The sequence below is a fragment of the Sarcophilus harrisii genome, chromosome 1 (genome assembly GCF_902635505.1).
Source record: "Sarcophilus harrisii chromosome 1, mSarHar1.11, whole genome shotgun sequence".
NCBI classification, from domain to species: domain Eukaryota; kingdom Metazoa; phylum Chordata; class Mammalia; order Dasyuromorphia; family Dasyuridae; genus Sarcophilus; species Sarcophilus harrisii.
This window is the reverse complement of record NC_045426.1, coordinates 684,864,673-684,879,993: the sequence shown is the minus strand read 5'-3', so window position 1 is coordinate 684,879,993 and position 15,321 is coordinate 684,864,673. Positions and strand designations below refer to the sequence as shown.

Sequence of the window (15,321 nt, the reverse complement as noted above, 5' to 3'; positions counted from 1 at the left end):
CAGTCTCAGATGTGCATATAGGAAAATGTTAGAAATTGGCCTAAGGAGGAAAAAAATGGGGAACGAGACAGATTGGATTGTGAGTATGGTGAATATAGATTTCTTCAGTGGAAATTATATAATTATGAGGGTTTTGAAAGACCAATATACGGGAAGGAATGATATCAAAGGCATGGGAAAAAATGTTGGACCTTACTAATGTCTCCCAAAGAGGACAACACAACATTAATTGCTACTCACCCATATGCCTATAAAATCTTTACTACCATCATCTATACAAATTGAAGACATCTTGCATGAGGTTTTTAATGGGCAACAAGCCAATTCTCACAAATGATGGTCAACAGTGCACCACATTTTACCACACATACATCAGAATTATTCAATATATTCCTCATAACAACAGAACCAACCCTCTTAAATAACCATCCGACAGGGTCTAATCCAGAGAATGTAATGTTGACCAAAAAGGGATTTTGCCCAACTTGCAAGTCCATTCTTGGGTTGAATTTTCCAAGGGTGGCCGTTACCTCAGATTCTAGAGTGCTCTGTTAATAATTTCTCCTATTACTACAGCACAAGAGCCCCCACTAATGGGCTCAATGATTAAAAATCAGCCCGAAGAAACAATTAACTCTTAGCAAAAGGTTTTACTATGATGATATGGTAAAAACCGTGGCTATAAAACATTCCCTCCCTAAACCTGGGTTTATTCTCCTATATCTACCCATAACATTCAATGAAAGAGTAACAACTTAGTGGCCAAAGCACTCTTAGCTCTAGAACTGCAGGTCTCAGCATCCTTTCTCTCCTGCTGATAGTCAGAACTAGTTATAGAATGCCTATTATGTGCCAGGGTCTTGCCTGAAGGCTTTGCAATTATTACCTCGTTGGATCCTGGGTGGTAAGTGCTATTATCTCCCTTTTACTGACTAGCAAACTAAAGGTTATGTGACTTGCCCAGGCTCTCTAGTGTCTGAGGCAGGATTTGAATTCAGGTCTTTTTGTGTCCAGACCGGGCACTCTATCCGTTGCCTGATGGAGTCCTCCTGAAACTCTCCCCTCAGGGCAGTGTCCCTTCCTGGTGAGGCGACCAGCTGGGTTCCCAGGGTCTGCTCCTCTCCACAGCCGGACTATTGATAGCCAGTATTAGTTCTCTCATGAATCCAGAGCTGGCTCTCTTCTCTGTTGCTACGGGTCATGCTCCCTGAAGCTGCTTCCTCTCTTGAGTGACCGTCTCTTTGTAATTATGGTTGTCTTTCTACTTGCTGACGGATGCACTCTCTTTTTGTAGGTTGAGCATTTTTTCATAGATAAGCAAAATAGGTCGCTCAATCTCAGAGCTGGGTGGGACGTCTAGAACAACTGATAATGGAAGAGGAATCTCTTCTAATCATTCTCTACCCATAGTCATTCAGTTTCTCTTCTCTGGAGATCACAGTGATGCTTAAATCTACTAATCCACCACTTTCACTCACTGTTCTTAGTTTTCTCTTTTGGGACTTTACTATCTGTCCTCCATGTGACGAGCCTTTAAACACTGACTATATTTATTGCATCATAATACTGTTCTTTTCTTTCTTCTAAAAACTTGCTGCAATCACCCCCTCTCTCCACAATCTTCATTCTCTTCAGCCTTTAGCTCCTTCTCTATAAGTTTGCCTCCATGTTCTCATCCTTAGAAAAAACCCCACTTTCCCTGGGTGTGGCACAGGCTGGTACCCCCCTGAATCTGGTGGCTGCGAGACTTCGGGAGGTCTGAGGCCTAGCAGAGGCCTAGCTTGATGGGGTGTCCATGCTGAGTCTGATGCCAGCCGGGTGAGCCCTGGCAATGGGGGGAGGGGGGGGAATCTGGCCCAGGTCAGAAACAGAGGAGGCCCAATCTCCCACAGCAGGCAGAAGGGGGAGCAAGCCTGTGGGCGGCCGCTGCCCTTCCAGCCTAGGTGACATAGGAGACCCAGTCCCCAAAACAGAAGCTTTCCCCTTGACTTTCACAATTTCCGGAAGCTTCTTTTCTTCCTTTTGCCAAACTCCTAGAAAAAGCTGCCTACATTCGTTCACTGTGTTTGCGTTTTTACCTTCCACTCACTTCCCAGTTTCTCGCTACCTGGATTTGGAGGGCGCCGAGGGACTGAATGAAATCCCTTTCCCAAGGCTACCAATAATCTCCCGACTGGCAAATCGGGTGGCTTTTCCTGGGCCCATTGCCCTCCCGCAGCCTTTTATGCGCTTTTATTTTTTTATGCCCTTTCCTGCCCTGACGCTCTCCTTCCTGGCTTTTTGTGATTTTCCTCTCTTCCCTTTGCACCTTCTCTCTTTCTTTTAAGTTCTCCGCCTTTAGAATGGGAGCTTTTCAAGAGTATAACCACTTTTTTCCTTCCCACGTGTGCGCAGGCCTCTGATACAGAGCCTGCATACAGAAGGTACTTAATAAATGCTTTTGGGAGGTACCGCTCGCCCCCTCCAGAACTAGAACGCAAAACATTTCCCCAGAGCAGCGGATGTGGAAAATGACAGGTGGTTTGACTCAGATGAGGTCACAAAGTTGGTGACGTTAACAATGCCCTTTGCCCCCATTTTACAGATGAGGAGACTGAGGGTCTGAAAGGTTAAGGAGCTTGTCCCGAGTGTCAGAGGGGTCATCCGAACCGGATGTTCCCGATCCCAAGTTCGGGGTCGCTGTCTTCTGCTACTTTAAGGTCGGAGCCGGACGTGGCCAGCCCCAAAGTTCCAACAAGCGGAGGAGGAGGAGCCTCGGGCCTGCTCCTCTAGACCCCGCCTTTCCGCGCGCGCGCGCTCCAGGAACCACACACGGGCTTCCACGAAGGCCGAAGAACGCGTTTTGTCCCCTCGGGGCCGCCGTCGGCGCGTAGGGAAGGCGGAGCTCGACTGATCCTCGGCGGCCACCGTGCAGCCGTTACGTGGCAGTGGCGCCGGCCCGCCAATCGGCGCCTCCCGCATCAGTGCCCCCCCCCCGCCCTGGGTGGCAGCAACCGGAAGAGGCGGAGGCTGAGGAGGAGGCGGCGGCGACGGCGGCTGAGGAGGCCGCAGTCCCGGCCCTAGTCCCCGTCCCCCGCCAGGCCCCGTGCCCGCTCGCACGCCATGGTGACGCTCCCGGAGGTGCTGACGCTGCTGGCCGCGCTGCTGGCCACAGCCTCGGGCTACTTCGTTAGCATCGACGCGCACGCGGAGGAGTGCTTCTTCGAGCGGGTCACCTCGGGCACCAAGATGGGCCTGATCTTCGAGGTGGCCGAGGGCGGCTTCCTGGACATCGACGTGGAGGTGCGCGCGCGCGCGGGGCGGGGCGGGGGCGGGGCGCGCGGGGCCGGCGGCGGAGGCGCGCGCCGAGGAAGGGGCTGGGGGCGACCCCGGAACTCACTCCGTGGCCCCTCAGTTTCCCCACTTGTCACCTAGGGATAAGGGCCCTCACCGGAGCGTGGGGTGGGTCCGGCCCCAGCTTGGGCGGCCCCGGGATGAGGGTGTCGCCGGCCGGCTTTGGCCCTTCCCCATCCCTTTGCCTCTCTTCCTTCCTCCCTTCTCGCCCCTCCTTCCTTTTCAGCCCCTTCACTCTTCCGTGCTCGGCCCCCCTCTCCAGGCCCCCTTTAAAGTTGTCTCTCTGTGTGTGAACACGTGAGCGAGGGGCTCCCAGCTGCCGGGACGGGGACTTGCCCCCTGCTTTCCCCGGGGGCCGAGGCCCCGATGGTCTTTGTGACCTTGTGGGAGCCGTGGTCCTTCCCTCAGTTTCCCCGAGGTTGACCCTGGTCCCCAGGACGCCGCCAGCTGCGAGCGAGGGGGGAACCCTGCCGAGTGACCCTGGGAGCAGTAACCGGATCCTGAGCCTAGGAGAGAAGCCCGCTGCGAGCTCGGTGCCAGCCCCCGGGCCGGGCCGGGCTGGACGGTGGCCTGCAGGACAGCTGCTTCATAGCAGAGGACACCTCGTAGAGCCGACGGGGTCCTGGGGTGCCTGGGTGGCCGCGGCAGCTGCTCCGGACAGCGTTAAGAATATGGGGGCAGCTCGGGAAGGAACAAAGAAATTTTAAAAACTTGTGCTTTTCACGTTAAAGGATTACTTTCTCTCCTTAAAAACGAGTTGTAATTTAACACTGAAGGCTCATAAATGATCACAAGGAATTAGATTTAAAGATGATTCTTTTTCTGGTCATTAGAACAGGAACAGACTAAATTCACCAAAAGTCCCCCAAAGCCACACAACGTTTCTGCTTGGGCTCTTTGTCTTGGCATTTTGAATTATCTTTAAATTTAAAAAAAATTGAATTTATTTTCTCTTTGACATTAATGGTTATAGTGTCTGCTGTACTAAGAAGGCCTAAGAGAATTGGCTATGATCTACCTTTATCTTGTTTTAAAAAAAAGTTTCCTTGGGCATTATTGTTACGCTTAGAAGCACACACGAAGTGCCTGTTCTCTCTGTTGGCACCTTGCATCAGTGCCTTTGTCCCCCCCTCTGTCCTCTTCTGAACCATCCCGCTTCCAGGCAGTCCCTTTGTCAGTTTGTTTTAGTAATAGCAGCAAGCATCTCCATAGCACCTACTGTGTGCTTTATAAATGTTATCTCATTTGATTCTAGAAATAAGATGGGGGTGAGGGAAGGGAATCGAATGGGGCTGTTACCTCTTTTAGATGAGGAAACTGAGGCAGAGGTCAAGTGAATCACCCAGGATCATACAGCCAGGGAGTGCTGGATTTGAACTTGGCTCTGACTGACTCTTGGTGTATTTTATCACCACGCTCCCTTTACTTCTCCGTACGGCCATTGAAATTATCTTTGTAAAAGTTGGGTTAGACCATATTCCTCCTGCTCAAGAATCTTTCATGGGTTCCTTTTGCCTCGAGGATAAAACATAAACTCAGGTTCTTCCCAGTCTGGCTTCACCCACCTTTTCTGGCTTAATTTTCACTTCTAGCCCTTTGTCCTTGTTCCAGCCAAACTGGCTTTCCCTTATCCTTTTCCTCTCCAACCTCAGAAGGTTTGTGCAGGCTTATTGCCCATTCCAGTAATGGACTCTTTTCACATCTGCCTTTTAGCCTCATTAGCCTCTAGTTGCTTCTCAATTGCTGCATCTTGTGGAAATCTTGAGTTTCTAGTGGTCAGTGTTTTCTCTGTCTCCTCATATTCTCTTGTATCCCCTTGTCCGCTCTACACTTTATATCCCCAATAGAATGTCGGATTTCTTAAGAGCAGTAAATCTTTTCTGTTGCAAACGTCTGTTGAATTAGTGATGCAAGAAGATCGGAGAATTGCTTGTCAGTTGGGGAGACAATTTATTAGCCAGGGAAATAGTTGGGAAATCCTAGATTCGGAGGTGGAAAGGACCTTAGCATTTATTTATTTTCAGGTTCTTCATTTTTCAGATAATCTGCATCTCAGAGAAGAGCAGGTCATCTGGGCTCCAGGGCCATGATCTTATAGCATATGGTACTACTTTACAATGTGGTAGAGGAGAAAGAATATTGCATTTTGGAGTCAGGAAACCTTGGGTCGAATTCTGCTCTGTTACTTATTAATGCTGTGACCTTGGGAAGTTCACTTTGTTTCCAGGCCTCAGTTTGCTCCCCTGCAAAATTAGGGGGTTGGATTAGGTTTTATCCAACCAAGGTCCATTTCAACTCTCTTTGATCCTATGATTTACTTTGGGAGATGATAGCAAAGCAGATGTTGTCTTATATATTCTGTTAGTAGATTTCCCACCATTCAGATAATTATTACTTTGATGATTTATGAATTTGAAACTTGTTTCAGGCCATATTCTTTGTTTCTTTCCCACTCCAGATTACAGGACCTGATAATAAAGGAATTTATAAAGGAGACAGAGAGTCCAGCGGAAAATATACTTTTGCAGCTCACATGGATGGAACTTACAAGTTTTGTTTTAGCAACAGAATGTCCACCATGACTCCCAAGATAGTGATGTTCACTATTGATATTGGAGAAGCTCCAAAGGGCCAAGACATGGAAACAGAAGGTGCGGACAACCCTTGAATGAGAATGTGTACTTGATGCTCCTTTGTTTAGGGGTAGCAAACCTATTTGCCTATTCGAATAGAATTCTTGGTTAAGTCTTCTCTGACATTCTTTTCAATATCCCTATTTGGGCATTTTGATGAATTAGCAGAATTTATGTTAATTACTTAGTTATTAAATCTTATTCTCTCCCTCTCCTTCCAGCAAAAAATTTGCTTTTTGAAAGCATTTTTTCCTGGTCAGTTCCATTTAATCAGTTTCAACAAATAGTTTGTTTCTTGGATAATTTGTTCTTCCATTACCATGCTAATACTGGTCTGACCTTTTTGTTTGCCATTGTATAAATGCCTAGTTTATCTGCAGCTCTTTGTTGGGCACCTATGTTTATCTCTTCCGCTTTTCTTTAGGTGGTGGAGATACCTGGGATGGTATGTGGATTGCTTTTTGACAGCTCATTAGCCTCCTGTCTTTTGCATACATTCATTGACTAATGTCTAATTTGTGCTTCTCTTTTTTTCTAACCTCAGTTTGTTGGCATGAGAATGTTTTTTCTTCTCTTTTTTCTTAAAATACAAAAAAAACTATTCATGATTAGATCTAAGGATGATTTGTAGGGAGATTTTCTTTTTTTGTTGACATGGTCATACATTTTTGAGTTTATTTGGAATTTAAATCATTCATCATTTAATAGTGTTTTATTTTGTTTCTTTAAGATTAATGAGAGGAATAAGTTAATATAAACTGATTTATATCAGTTTACAACTGATTTGTTACAACCTGATTTAAGTTGACTTGCTGTTTTAATGAAGATAAGACGCGTGTGAAGTTTTATGGGCTTTGCTCTAACATGATTAAAATTTTTTTTCCTTTAACTTTGAGGCTTGGGTGAATAGGAAAGATAAGCCCTCGCTGTTTTAAATTGCTTTATATATTATATAGAACCCTTTCTGCAGCTGTGTTTCGGGGCAGTGGCAAAAATCTATCCTAACCATTATTATCAGTTATCACTAATGAGCTGCCCAGCAGTGAGACCCAGAGTGGTCCTGGTGTTATTAGTTGGGGGGAAGAAATCAATCTACTGGCAACTAAGGCTCCCATTGTGATGGAAAATTATTGTGCATGTGTGTATAACTTTAGGCATATGCTGGTGTTTTTTCAGCATGTCTCAAAACATTAGCGTGGTAACCTTTGCTCTCTTATGGAGCAATCAGGAGGAGTAGCAAGAGATTGTAACAAGGGTGAAATGTCTCGATTGGATTTCTTGAAGGTCAGTATTAATGATTGGATTTGTCAGGCAGTGGCAGACTCTTTACAACTTAGATGTTCCCTCTTCAAAACCTTTTTTCATGGTGTGGGACTGTCTATTCTCCAGTGAGAAGTATGGGTTTGAAAGTCTTTGTCTTTCCTCTCCATCTTGCTAGAAGATGGCCCTGTATGAGTAGTTTGGATATGTTGGCTGATGAATGTGAACAGTGAATTGTTCTCAAATAATCCTTTAACATAAGAGCTAAAACCCTTGCTTTTGCTTGTTAATGGCAATGAATGGTAGCTGCCAATTCAAGCCTTCCCCTTAAAGGTTCCATGTAGTGCACTGGACTCTTTGAGCAAAGCCTGTGAGAAGGGTCTGATTTATAGCTCCAGCATTATATATGCCCCTCTAACAATACATTTATTATCTATTGTGTTTCCTACCCTGTTAGGATGATTGGGCATCCAAGCTCTGTCCTGTTGGATCTTACATTTCTATGCAGAGACTCCCCCAAAATGCTCATTTTTTAAAAATAGTACTATTGTTTTTTACTTTACTACTTGTCAAATAATCGCACTACCTGGAAGCGAGTAGTTTTTTCCCCTTCAGAACTGATGTTAATCCATATATCCCATGTTCATTCTTGATCAAAGGTATACTTGGATGAAAATCTAATTCCCCTGAGAACTTGTCTCCTTATTTAATTATTGGTTATTACTCATTGTATTAAAATTGCTACTTTAAATATTATAGAGGAGTGTGTGAGGGGTTTCCAAATAGTCCATAGTGCAGTTTTTTGCTCTTTTTAGAGGTAGCTCTTAACTTTTAAATGTTCCATTTCTGTTGCTTTTCTGAAGTTTTTAAGATGTGGAAGGTATTTATCGTAAATGTAGTAAAATCATAGCTAGTATACTTTGAGACCTTAAATATTTTTTGGCTTTTATTGAAAAGCAATTGCCAAAAAAAGTTAAGATATTCTTGGATTCCATAATATTAGGGTTGTTACCCTCCCCATTGAGTTCTTTTCTGTTTCTTGGCCTTCTTTTGTTAGCTCTTTAACATCCATTTAAAAACAAATGAAAACAAAAAAGATCTAAGGAAGAAATCAGTTGTGAAAACCTTCCATTGGTAAGCATTTTATAATATGGCTGTGACCCTTACTGGTCCAAAGAGATTCCTTTCACCTGAATGACTCTGTTTTAGGGGATACTCTGAAGATTAAGTCATCCTCAGGAAAGTCTAGCCTTTTTTCAAGATGAGATGTAGAGTGCTTCAAATTTTTCCTGAAGTTATATGACTCTCTTGGCCTTTTCAGAAGTATTTTCTAATTTTGTAAGCCCCTGTTTTTTCAGATTGTCAGGAAGAAGTCTGTTCTAATTGTTCTTTCCATTTTTCCCTCTGTAGCTCATCAAAACAAGCTGGAAGAGATGATTAATGAGCTAGCTGTGGCAATGACAGCCGTAAAACATGAACAGGAATACATGGAAGTACGGGAGAGAATACACAGAGCAAGTAAGTGGGTGCAATAACTGTGGCAGCCTCCTCTCATTTGTGGCTGCAAGAGTAGAGTGGGAGAGAGATCTAGTAGTTCATTGGATTTCAGCAGCTCTAATGTCAGCTGTGTCTTTTTCACCTCTCATGAAAAGTTCTGAGGTCTTTTTCACCTCTCATGAAAAGGTCATCTGGGTAATAGTTTTTTGTGTCTGTGGCTGCAGACAATGGGGCTAAGCCACTGAGGAGTTTCTTATTTCCTCAAGAATGCCACAAATCCAGGTGAGTAACTCAGCCAAGATAGTCTGAAGAATCCCTCCAAAGTTTGTTGAGTAGCATTATGTTGGTGCCAAGTACATGCAAATGTCAGCTGTTAATTAACCAGGAAAAAGCAATCAACTTCTATAGAGCTGATAAAGAGACTTTTGTCTAGACCAGAGCAATCTTTCAGGAAAGAAACTTTCCTAGTGCAGATTTGACACCTTTTCTTTTCTATGGGAAAATTTATTTCAATTTACAGCAATCAACTTATAAAGGAATTTTTAGGATACCATCTGCTTTTGAAATTTAGTGTGGCAGAGGATCAAGGACCAGGCAGGTTTGCCTAGGTGACTTAGAAGAGAGGCTGGGGCAATGAGGGTTAAAGGGCTTTCCCTGGAGTCGAACCTGAATACATTTTCCCATAGAAAAGATCTTCTAGAGCACAGATTGGGCAGAGCTACCTCTTTTCCTTCGAGAGTCCTAAGATTGGAGGGGGCAGAACCTGGAAAACCTAGTGTGTTCCTTATTTAGTGAGGACTGTCATCCTACCTATCAGAGCATTCTCTTGAGAAAAGAAACATAGTTTCCCTCTCACAGAGTTGTTGGGAGGGTCAGATACTTGGTAATTCCCAGGAGGGAACTCTCCAAGGATACAGAAATACCAGTGATTACTTTAGTCCTTGCTCTCAGTGTAGCCGGAATGTGGGAACTTCTGCCCATTCTTGCCTCCAACATCAGTTTTGCTCTCAGGGCCCTTGGCTTTTCATATCTCATCATCTCCCTCTGAATTTCAGTTTCCTTATCTATAAAATGAAGATGATCCTTCTTAAGCATCTATCAAATCAAGTTTGTTGAATTGACTGGAAGAAAAACACAACAAATCTATGTTTTTCATGGCCCTTTTCTAGTCTATTGATAGGTGCCTATAAAAATCAGGATTATTGATGATACCTCTTTTTAAAAATTCAGTGATTCTTGTTCTCTTTTGCTTCCAAACAGTTAATGACAACACAAACAGCAGAGTGGTCCTCTGGTCCTTCTTTGAAGCTCTCGTATTAGTTGCCATGACATTGGGACAGATCTACTACCTGAAGAGATTTTTTGAAGTCCGGAGGGTTGTCTGAGAAGGCTTTTCCTGATAATCCCAAACTCCCAGTTCACTGTTTACCAAACATCTCGGTCACAACGATGTCGTAGTTTCTGAGCTTTGTTTTCTGAACACTCATTGCTTCTCTTTCTTCCTCACAAATAGATTTTAAAACACACCTTCTTAGCAAGGCTGTCCTGACAATTTTGACACTTAATTGGCATAACTTCTCATTTGAAATCTGCCTCCAACACACAGGGCATTCCAGAGCTCCAACACCATAAATGAAGTGTGAACTACTCACATTTGTTTGTTCTGTTTTTATTTTTCACAATGAAATGCAGCTTGTTCATAACACAATACTAAGGCAAATACAGTCTTTTACTAAAAATGATTGTACATGTCTTTGGATCTCTAAAACCTGCAGAAAAAAAAAATCAGTTCTATGAAGTACTAAGGAATGACAAATTAAATAATTAAAAACTGTGTCCCTAGCCAATGGATAAAACCATTTGACTTTGTGGCACATGCTATTATAACTGAGTACTTGTTTTTCATTTAGGGTAGTTTTTGACAAGCCCACAAACTATATTCTCCCCTAAAGAAAATGGGAATATTCTAGACGCCAGGACTTAGCCATTTGTATTAAAGTATAGCACATGTGGCTAACCAAGCAGTTTTAGTTTCTCCCTGGCACTCTGATGTGTCAAGCCAAGGCTGGAGGCTATTTGCAGCAAGTGGTAGTCTTTTTTAGCTGGTATGTCCAGCTCTCTTATCCCTGTGTTGGCACTTAAAATGTGTATGTAAATCTATTTTGGGAAAATCTGGATTCCTCATGCCAAAGGGTTAAAGTTCTACTCTTGGATATTAATTGCAATGTTATACAGCCACCATTTATTTGATCAGAAACAGTGGTTTTTTTGGCCACTGGTTAGCTAAAGCTGACTGAGCAGACTTCTCAGTACTAGGGTTCTTTTTTTTTTTTCCTTTTCTTGTCTTTCATTTTAGGCACACGTGAAATTTTTTTTTTTGTATGAAAAATGACTTTTTCTTGGTCTTTGATAATGGGTTGACAATTAAAGCATCTGTTTATGGTGTGGGGCTGATCAAGGATTATGTTGTGACTGATGTATATTAGTTACTTGTACTTTTTTTGATCTTTGCAAGGGGGAAAACTACAAGTAACGAGTTTTGTACTATTAATTTAAAATTTGTTACAGGTTTTCATGTTCAGAGTAAAAAGTTTTTTGACTTTGGGCAAAATTCTTGCAGCAGTTTATTAATAAGGTGAGAGTTTTTTCACCTTAGTGTAACTGTTGAATGCCAATTTTATTGTGTGTAAAAACACTGCAAAATTAAATTCAACGATGTAAATTAAAAATTGGGTGTGTATCTAATTTGACCCAGGTCCAGAAAATAAACAATTCTTTAAAAAAAAAAAAAAGAATCCTTAGTATCTGGGGTTTATTTATTTATTGATGCTCTTACTCACCTCTAGTGTCTCATTGGGATTATGGGTGGTGCTGGTGGATGTAGCCATGGGTTCAGAAGGCTATACCAATGGTGCTGTGATTCCATCAAGCTGGAAAGACTTCAGGATTGTACCTGGTGAAAAAATATTTTTCAGGGACCATTCTCACTTCAGAGAGTGCCTCAGTTGTTAGCTTCATGTTGTAGCAGGATCATGTTCTCCAGTAGCTCATTGATTTTCCCAGCTGATGAAATTGGATCCTTAAAAGGCTGAAGTCTTTAAAAATGGCCTACTGGGTAGCTAGATGGCAAAGTGGATAGAGAACTGGCTCTGGAATTAGGAGGATCTGAGTTCAAATACTATCACAGACATTTTCTAGCTGTGACTGGGCAAGTCACTTAACCCCAATTGCCTGCTAAAATCAAAATTTTAAAAAATGTCTTTGACAAATGCCACAATTGGACCTTTAGTAAACTTCAAAATTTTTGTGGTCTTTGAGTAATGGGAGCTTAGTTGCTATAAAAATTAGAATCTTCTGCAGGTATGTTTATAAGCTTTATAGTTTTAAAAGTTCTCCTTGCAAATGAATGGTTTGAGAATATAGAATTGTAACCATTACATAGGTCATAGTTGGGGTTAAGCAATACAGTACATTTACTTAGCTTTCTGTTTTTGTAGATGGTCATTTTTCTTTTCTTTTTTCTTTTTTTTTTTTTTGAAGATTGCCTTTGGAACCCTTATCCTGTAAAAATTTATTTAGAAAGCTGTTTTTACAGAATGAACAGTCTTATTTGGGACATTAATCTACAAGGGAGAGAATAATTGCATTTATTAAGCACCTAATGTGTGAGCACATACATTGTAATGAACACTTTGTAGATGTCTAATTTTATCTTACAACAATCCTGGGAAGTAGTTGCTGTTATCTACATTTTACTATTGAGGAACCTGAGACATACTGCAGTGAAGTGATTTGCCCAGGTCCATAGCTAGAAATGGATGAGACCAAATTGGAATTTACTCCTGAACTACTCCATTGTCCTGGGTGGAAATCAGGCTTATGAGCTTAGAACTGGATCAGATCTTCAAGGTCTGCTCCAACATTCTCACTTTATACATGATTAGGCACTGAGAGCCATGTGGATAACTTTACATGAAGGTCACGTTGGCAAGAGGTGGTACAGTCAAGATTTCGACCCCAGATCAGCCTGGAGGTCCAGAATCTTTACTAATTAGCACAATTTGTACAACATGCTGTTTTCTACATTTTATTTATCAATCATTTTTTGGATCAAAAAATTGCCAAAAAAGTGTAGATTTTGAACCTTCAAAAGTTTCAGTCCAGCTCCTTGTTACAAATGAGAAAACAGATCCAGAGAGTTTAAATATATTTAAGTGATAGTAAAAGATGAGGGATCTAGAGTCTTAAAATCCTCTTTGTTTTTTATATGGCTGCTGCTTTGCTTTATGTTCTATTCGAATTGGGTATTCCTGGGGTGGTGTGGATCACTGGGCAGACCTGGGGCCCAGGAAAGGGCCAAGCAGCTATGGATTGTAGGCAATGAATGGCCTTTCCTCTGTTCTTAATAGTGGAAGAGAAGCTATAATGGCAGCTCTCTTATCTGCCCAGATGTGCCAGGGAGTTTGCTGCAAAAGCAGTGGGGAAGATGGAGCCTAGGATGCTCCACTATGGGGCCACTGTTGTTTGTCTCGTCTGTCACAGCTGAAAGTGCTTCTGAGACCAGCCCTCCCTATAAGGTGGGCAGTGCCAGGATTGTAACTCCCATTTCACAGAGGAGGACCCACAGGCTGCCACCCGATCAAGGTCACTCACACCTGTTTTCAGAAGCAGGCAAGGTCATGTAGTCCAGATCCTTTACCATTGAGGGACAGTCCCAGAGGAAGAAGAAAAAGATAAGTAGATTGCCAGCTCAGTTTGAACTGCCCTGTGAGGCGGTAGAAGATGGGCAGACCGTAATGAAAGTGTGGGCTGGAGGGCATAGGAAGCCAGAGGAGTTGTTTGGGGGAGGTGTGGAGAGCTGGTGATGTAGTTGGATCTGCACTTGGGGAGGTCACTGAGCTGAATGGTGTGGGGAAAGCCTGGAGGCAGGCAGATCCACCAACTGGTGCGATGTTCCAGGCCTGAAGTGAGGATCTGGCAGAGAGGGGAGGGAACCTGCCATTATTTGAGGAGAGAGGGGTGTTTTTGAGAGATGTTGGAGGCCACAGCAGACTGGTGATGGGGATGCCCTTGATGGAAGTTTGGAAGGCGAGTGAGTTGGGGGGAAAAAAAATTCTGTTTGGGGACAGATTGAGTTTAAGATGTCTGCAGATAATAGCCAGCTGGAGATGTCAGGGCTAGGTAAGATTTGAGAGTCAACACCATAGAGATGATGGTGGAATCATGGGAGCTAATGAGAGCAATCACCCAGTAGGGCTCCCCTGGTCTGTGGTCTGGTAGGGGGGAGACAAGGAGAGAATGGTGTCACTGTTACTTGGAAGAGAGGACCAGAAGGGGCGGTGTCAGGGCACGGGAGGTCACGGAGGATGAGGACTACTAAAAGCCCCTTCGCTTTGACACCTAAGAGATCATTAGGAGCTTTGGAGGGGAATGAAGATGTGGCAAGTCGTACAGCAGGAGTTAAGATGAATAAAGAGCGGAGGCACCCAGAGTGCCAGGTGACAGCAGGGTGCAGGTGAGCCTTTTTGGAGGAGGGGAAGACGTGGGCATGTTTGTAGGCAGCAGATTGATGGTGAGGGGATAACTGAAGGACTGAGGCTCATGGCAAGGTCAGTGATGAGTGTGAGCAGGCTGGTGACCCAGGAATAATACAAGTTACCAAAGCACGTATGGAAGAAATGGATGGGCTGGTCTCCGTAGTAAGGAGCATTGAACCCTGCGCCTGTGTTCCACTGGAAGGAACCCCAAAGGAGCCGGGGAGCCCCGCCGCAACCCGTGCTTCTGGGTGGATTTAGGGAAGGGGAAGAGGATGAGTGGAGTGGCTCGGGACCGGCCGGCTTGCGGGCTGCGATCTGCAGATGCAGGATGGTTGCAATACCGACATCTGGGATCTCAGACAGCACTGCGGCCAGGAAAACCGTCTTGGAAGGGAAATGGGCTGCTGGGAGGCGAGGGCTTTCCCCCTCCCTGGAGGTCTTCCAGCCAAGTCCGAAACAGTTTGGTCTGGCTTCCTTGCAACGGGAAGAACGGAGCTGAGGCTCGTCCAGACCCAGGCTCCCTCCCCAGAGAGTTTCCGTTTGGTCGTGGAATTGAGTTTGGGATTTTTAGGAGCGGAGACAAACGTCTGCCTTTGGGCACAATGAGCCCGGGGTGCGGAGAGTAGTAACCACTTCTGGCGTGCAGCGCTTTGAGGCTCGCCCGCGGGGGAGGAGGGGCAGTTACTGAGCCCACTTTAGCGGGGAGGAAGCGGAGGCTGAGGTTAAATGACCTTCCCCAGCGCACAAAGCAGATCGGCACTAAAGGCTGGACCTGAACACGCCCTGCGGGCGGCTCTCCGGCTGCGCCGCCGGTTCCTGCTGAATTCCGGGGACGGAATTAAGTGCCCGGCTAACTTTCCGATTTCGCCCAAGAACTGCTGGGACTTTGGTCGGTTGCGGATAGTACGCGAGCGCAGGAGGCCCGGGCCCGCCCGAGCTGCCGCTGGAGGCAGCCGAGGCTGGGGGCGGGGCTCACCTCAGACCGCGTGCCTCGAGGCAGCTCGCGAAAGCGGCAGCCGGGCTGGCGGCTCTGCGCAGGCGCGCAACGTCACTCCGACCCG

General features: G+C 44.6%; 1 protein-coding gene across 2 annotated transcripts; it reads left to right on the top strand.

The window, feature by feature from the left end:
• The first annotated feature begins 2,973 nt into the window (after nt 1–2,973).
• TMED2 (transmembrane p24 trafficking protein 2) lies at nt 2,974–11,515 on the top strand. Of its 2 annotated transcripts, XM_031948447.1 has the most exons (5): nt 2,974–3,282; nt 5,792–5,984; nt 6,391–6,411; nt 8,637–8,744; nt 9,984–11,515. In XM_031948447.1, the coding sequence occupies exons 1-5, from the start codon at nt 3,103–3,105 to the stop codon at nt 10,106–10,108; spliced, it is 627 nt and encodes a 208-aa protein (XP_031804307.1). In that variant the 5' UTR covers nt 2,974–3,102; the 3' UTR covers nt 10,109–11,515. The 2 variants fall into 2 exon arrangements, with proteins under 2 accessions (XP_031804307.1, XP_031804308.1); XM_031948448.1 differs by lacking the exon at nt 6,391–6,411 and having other exon boundaries at nt 3,015–3,282.
• The last annotated feature ends 3,806 nt before the right edge of the window (nt 11,516–15,321 follow it).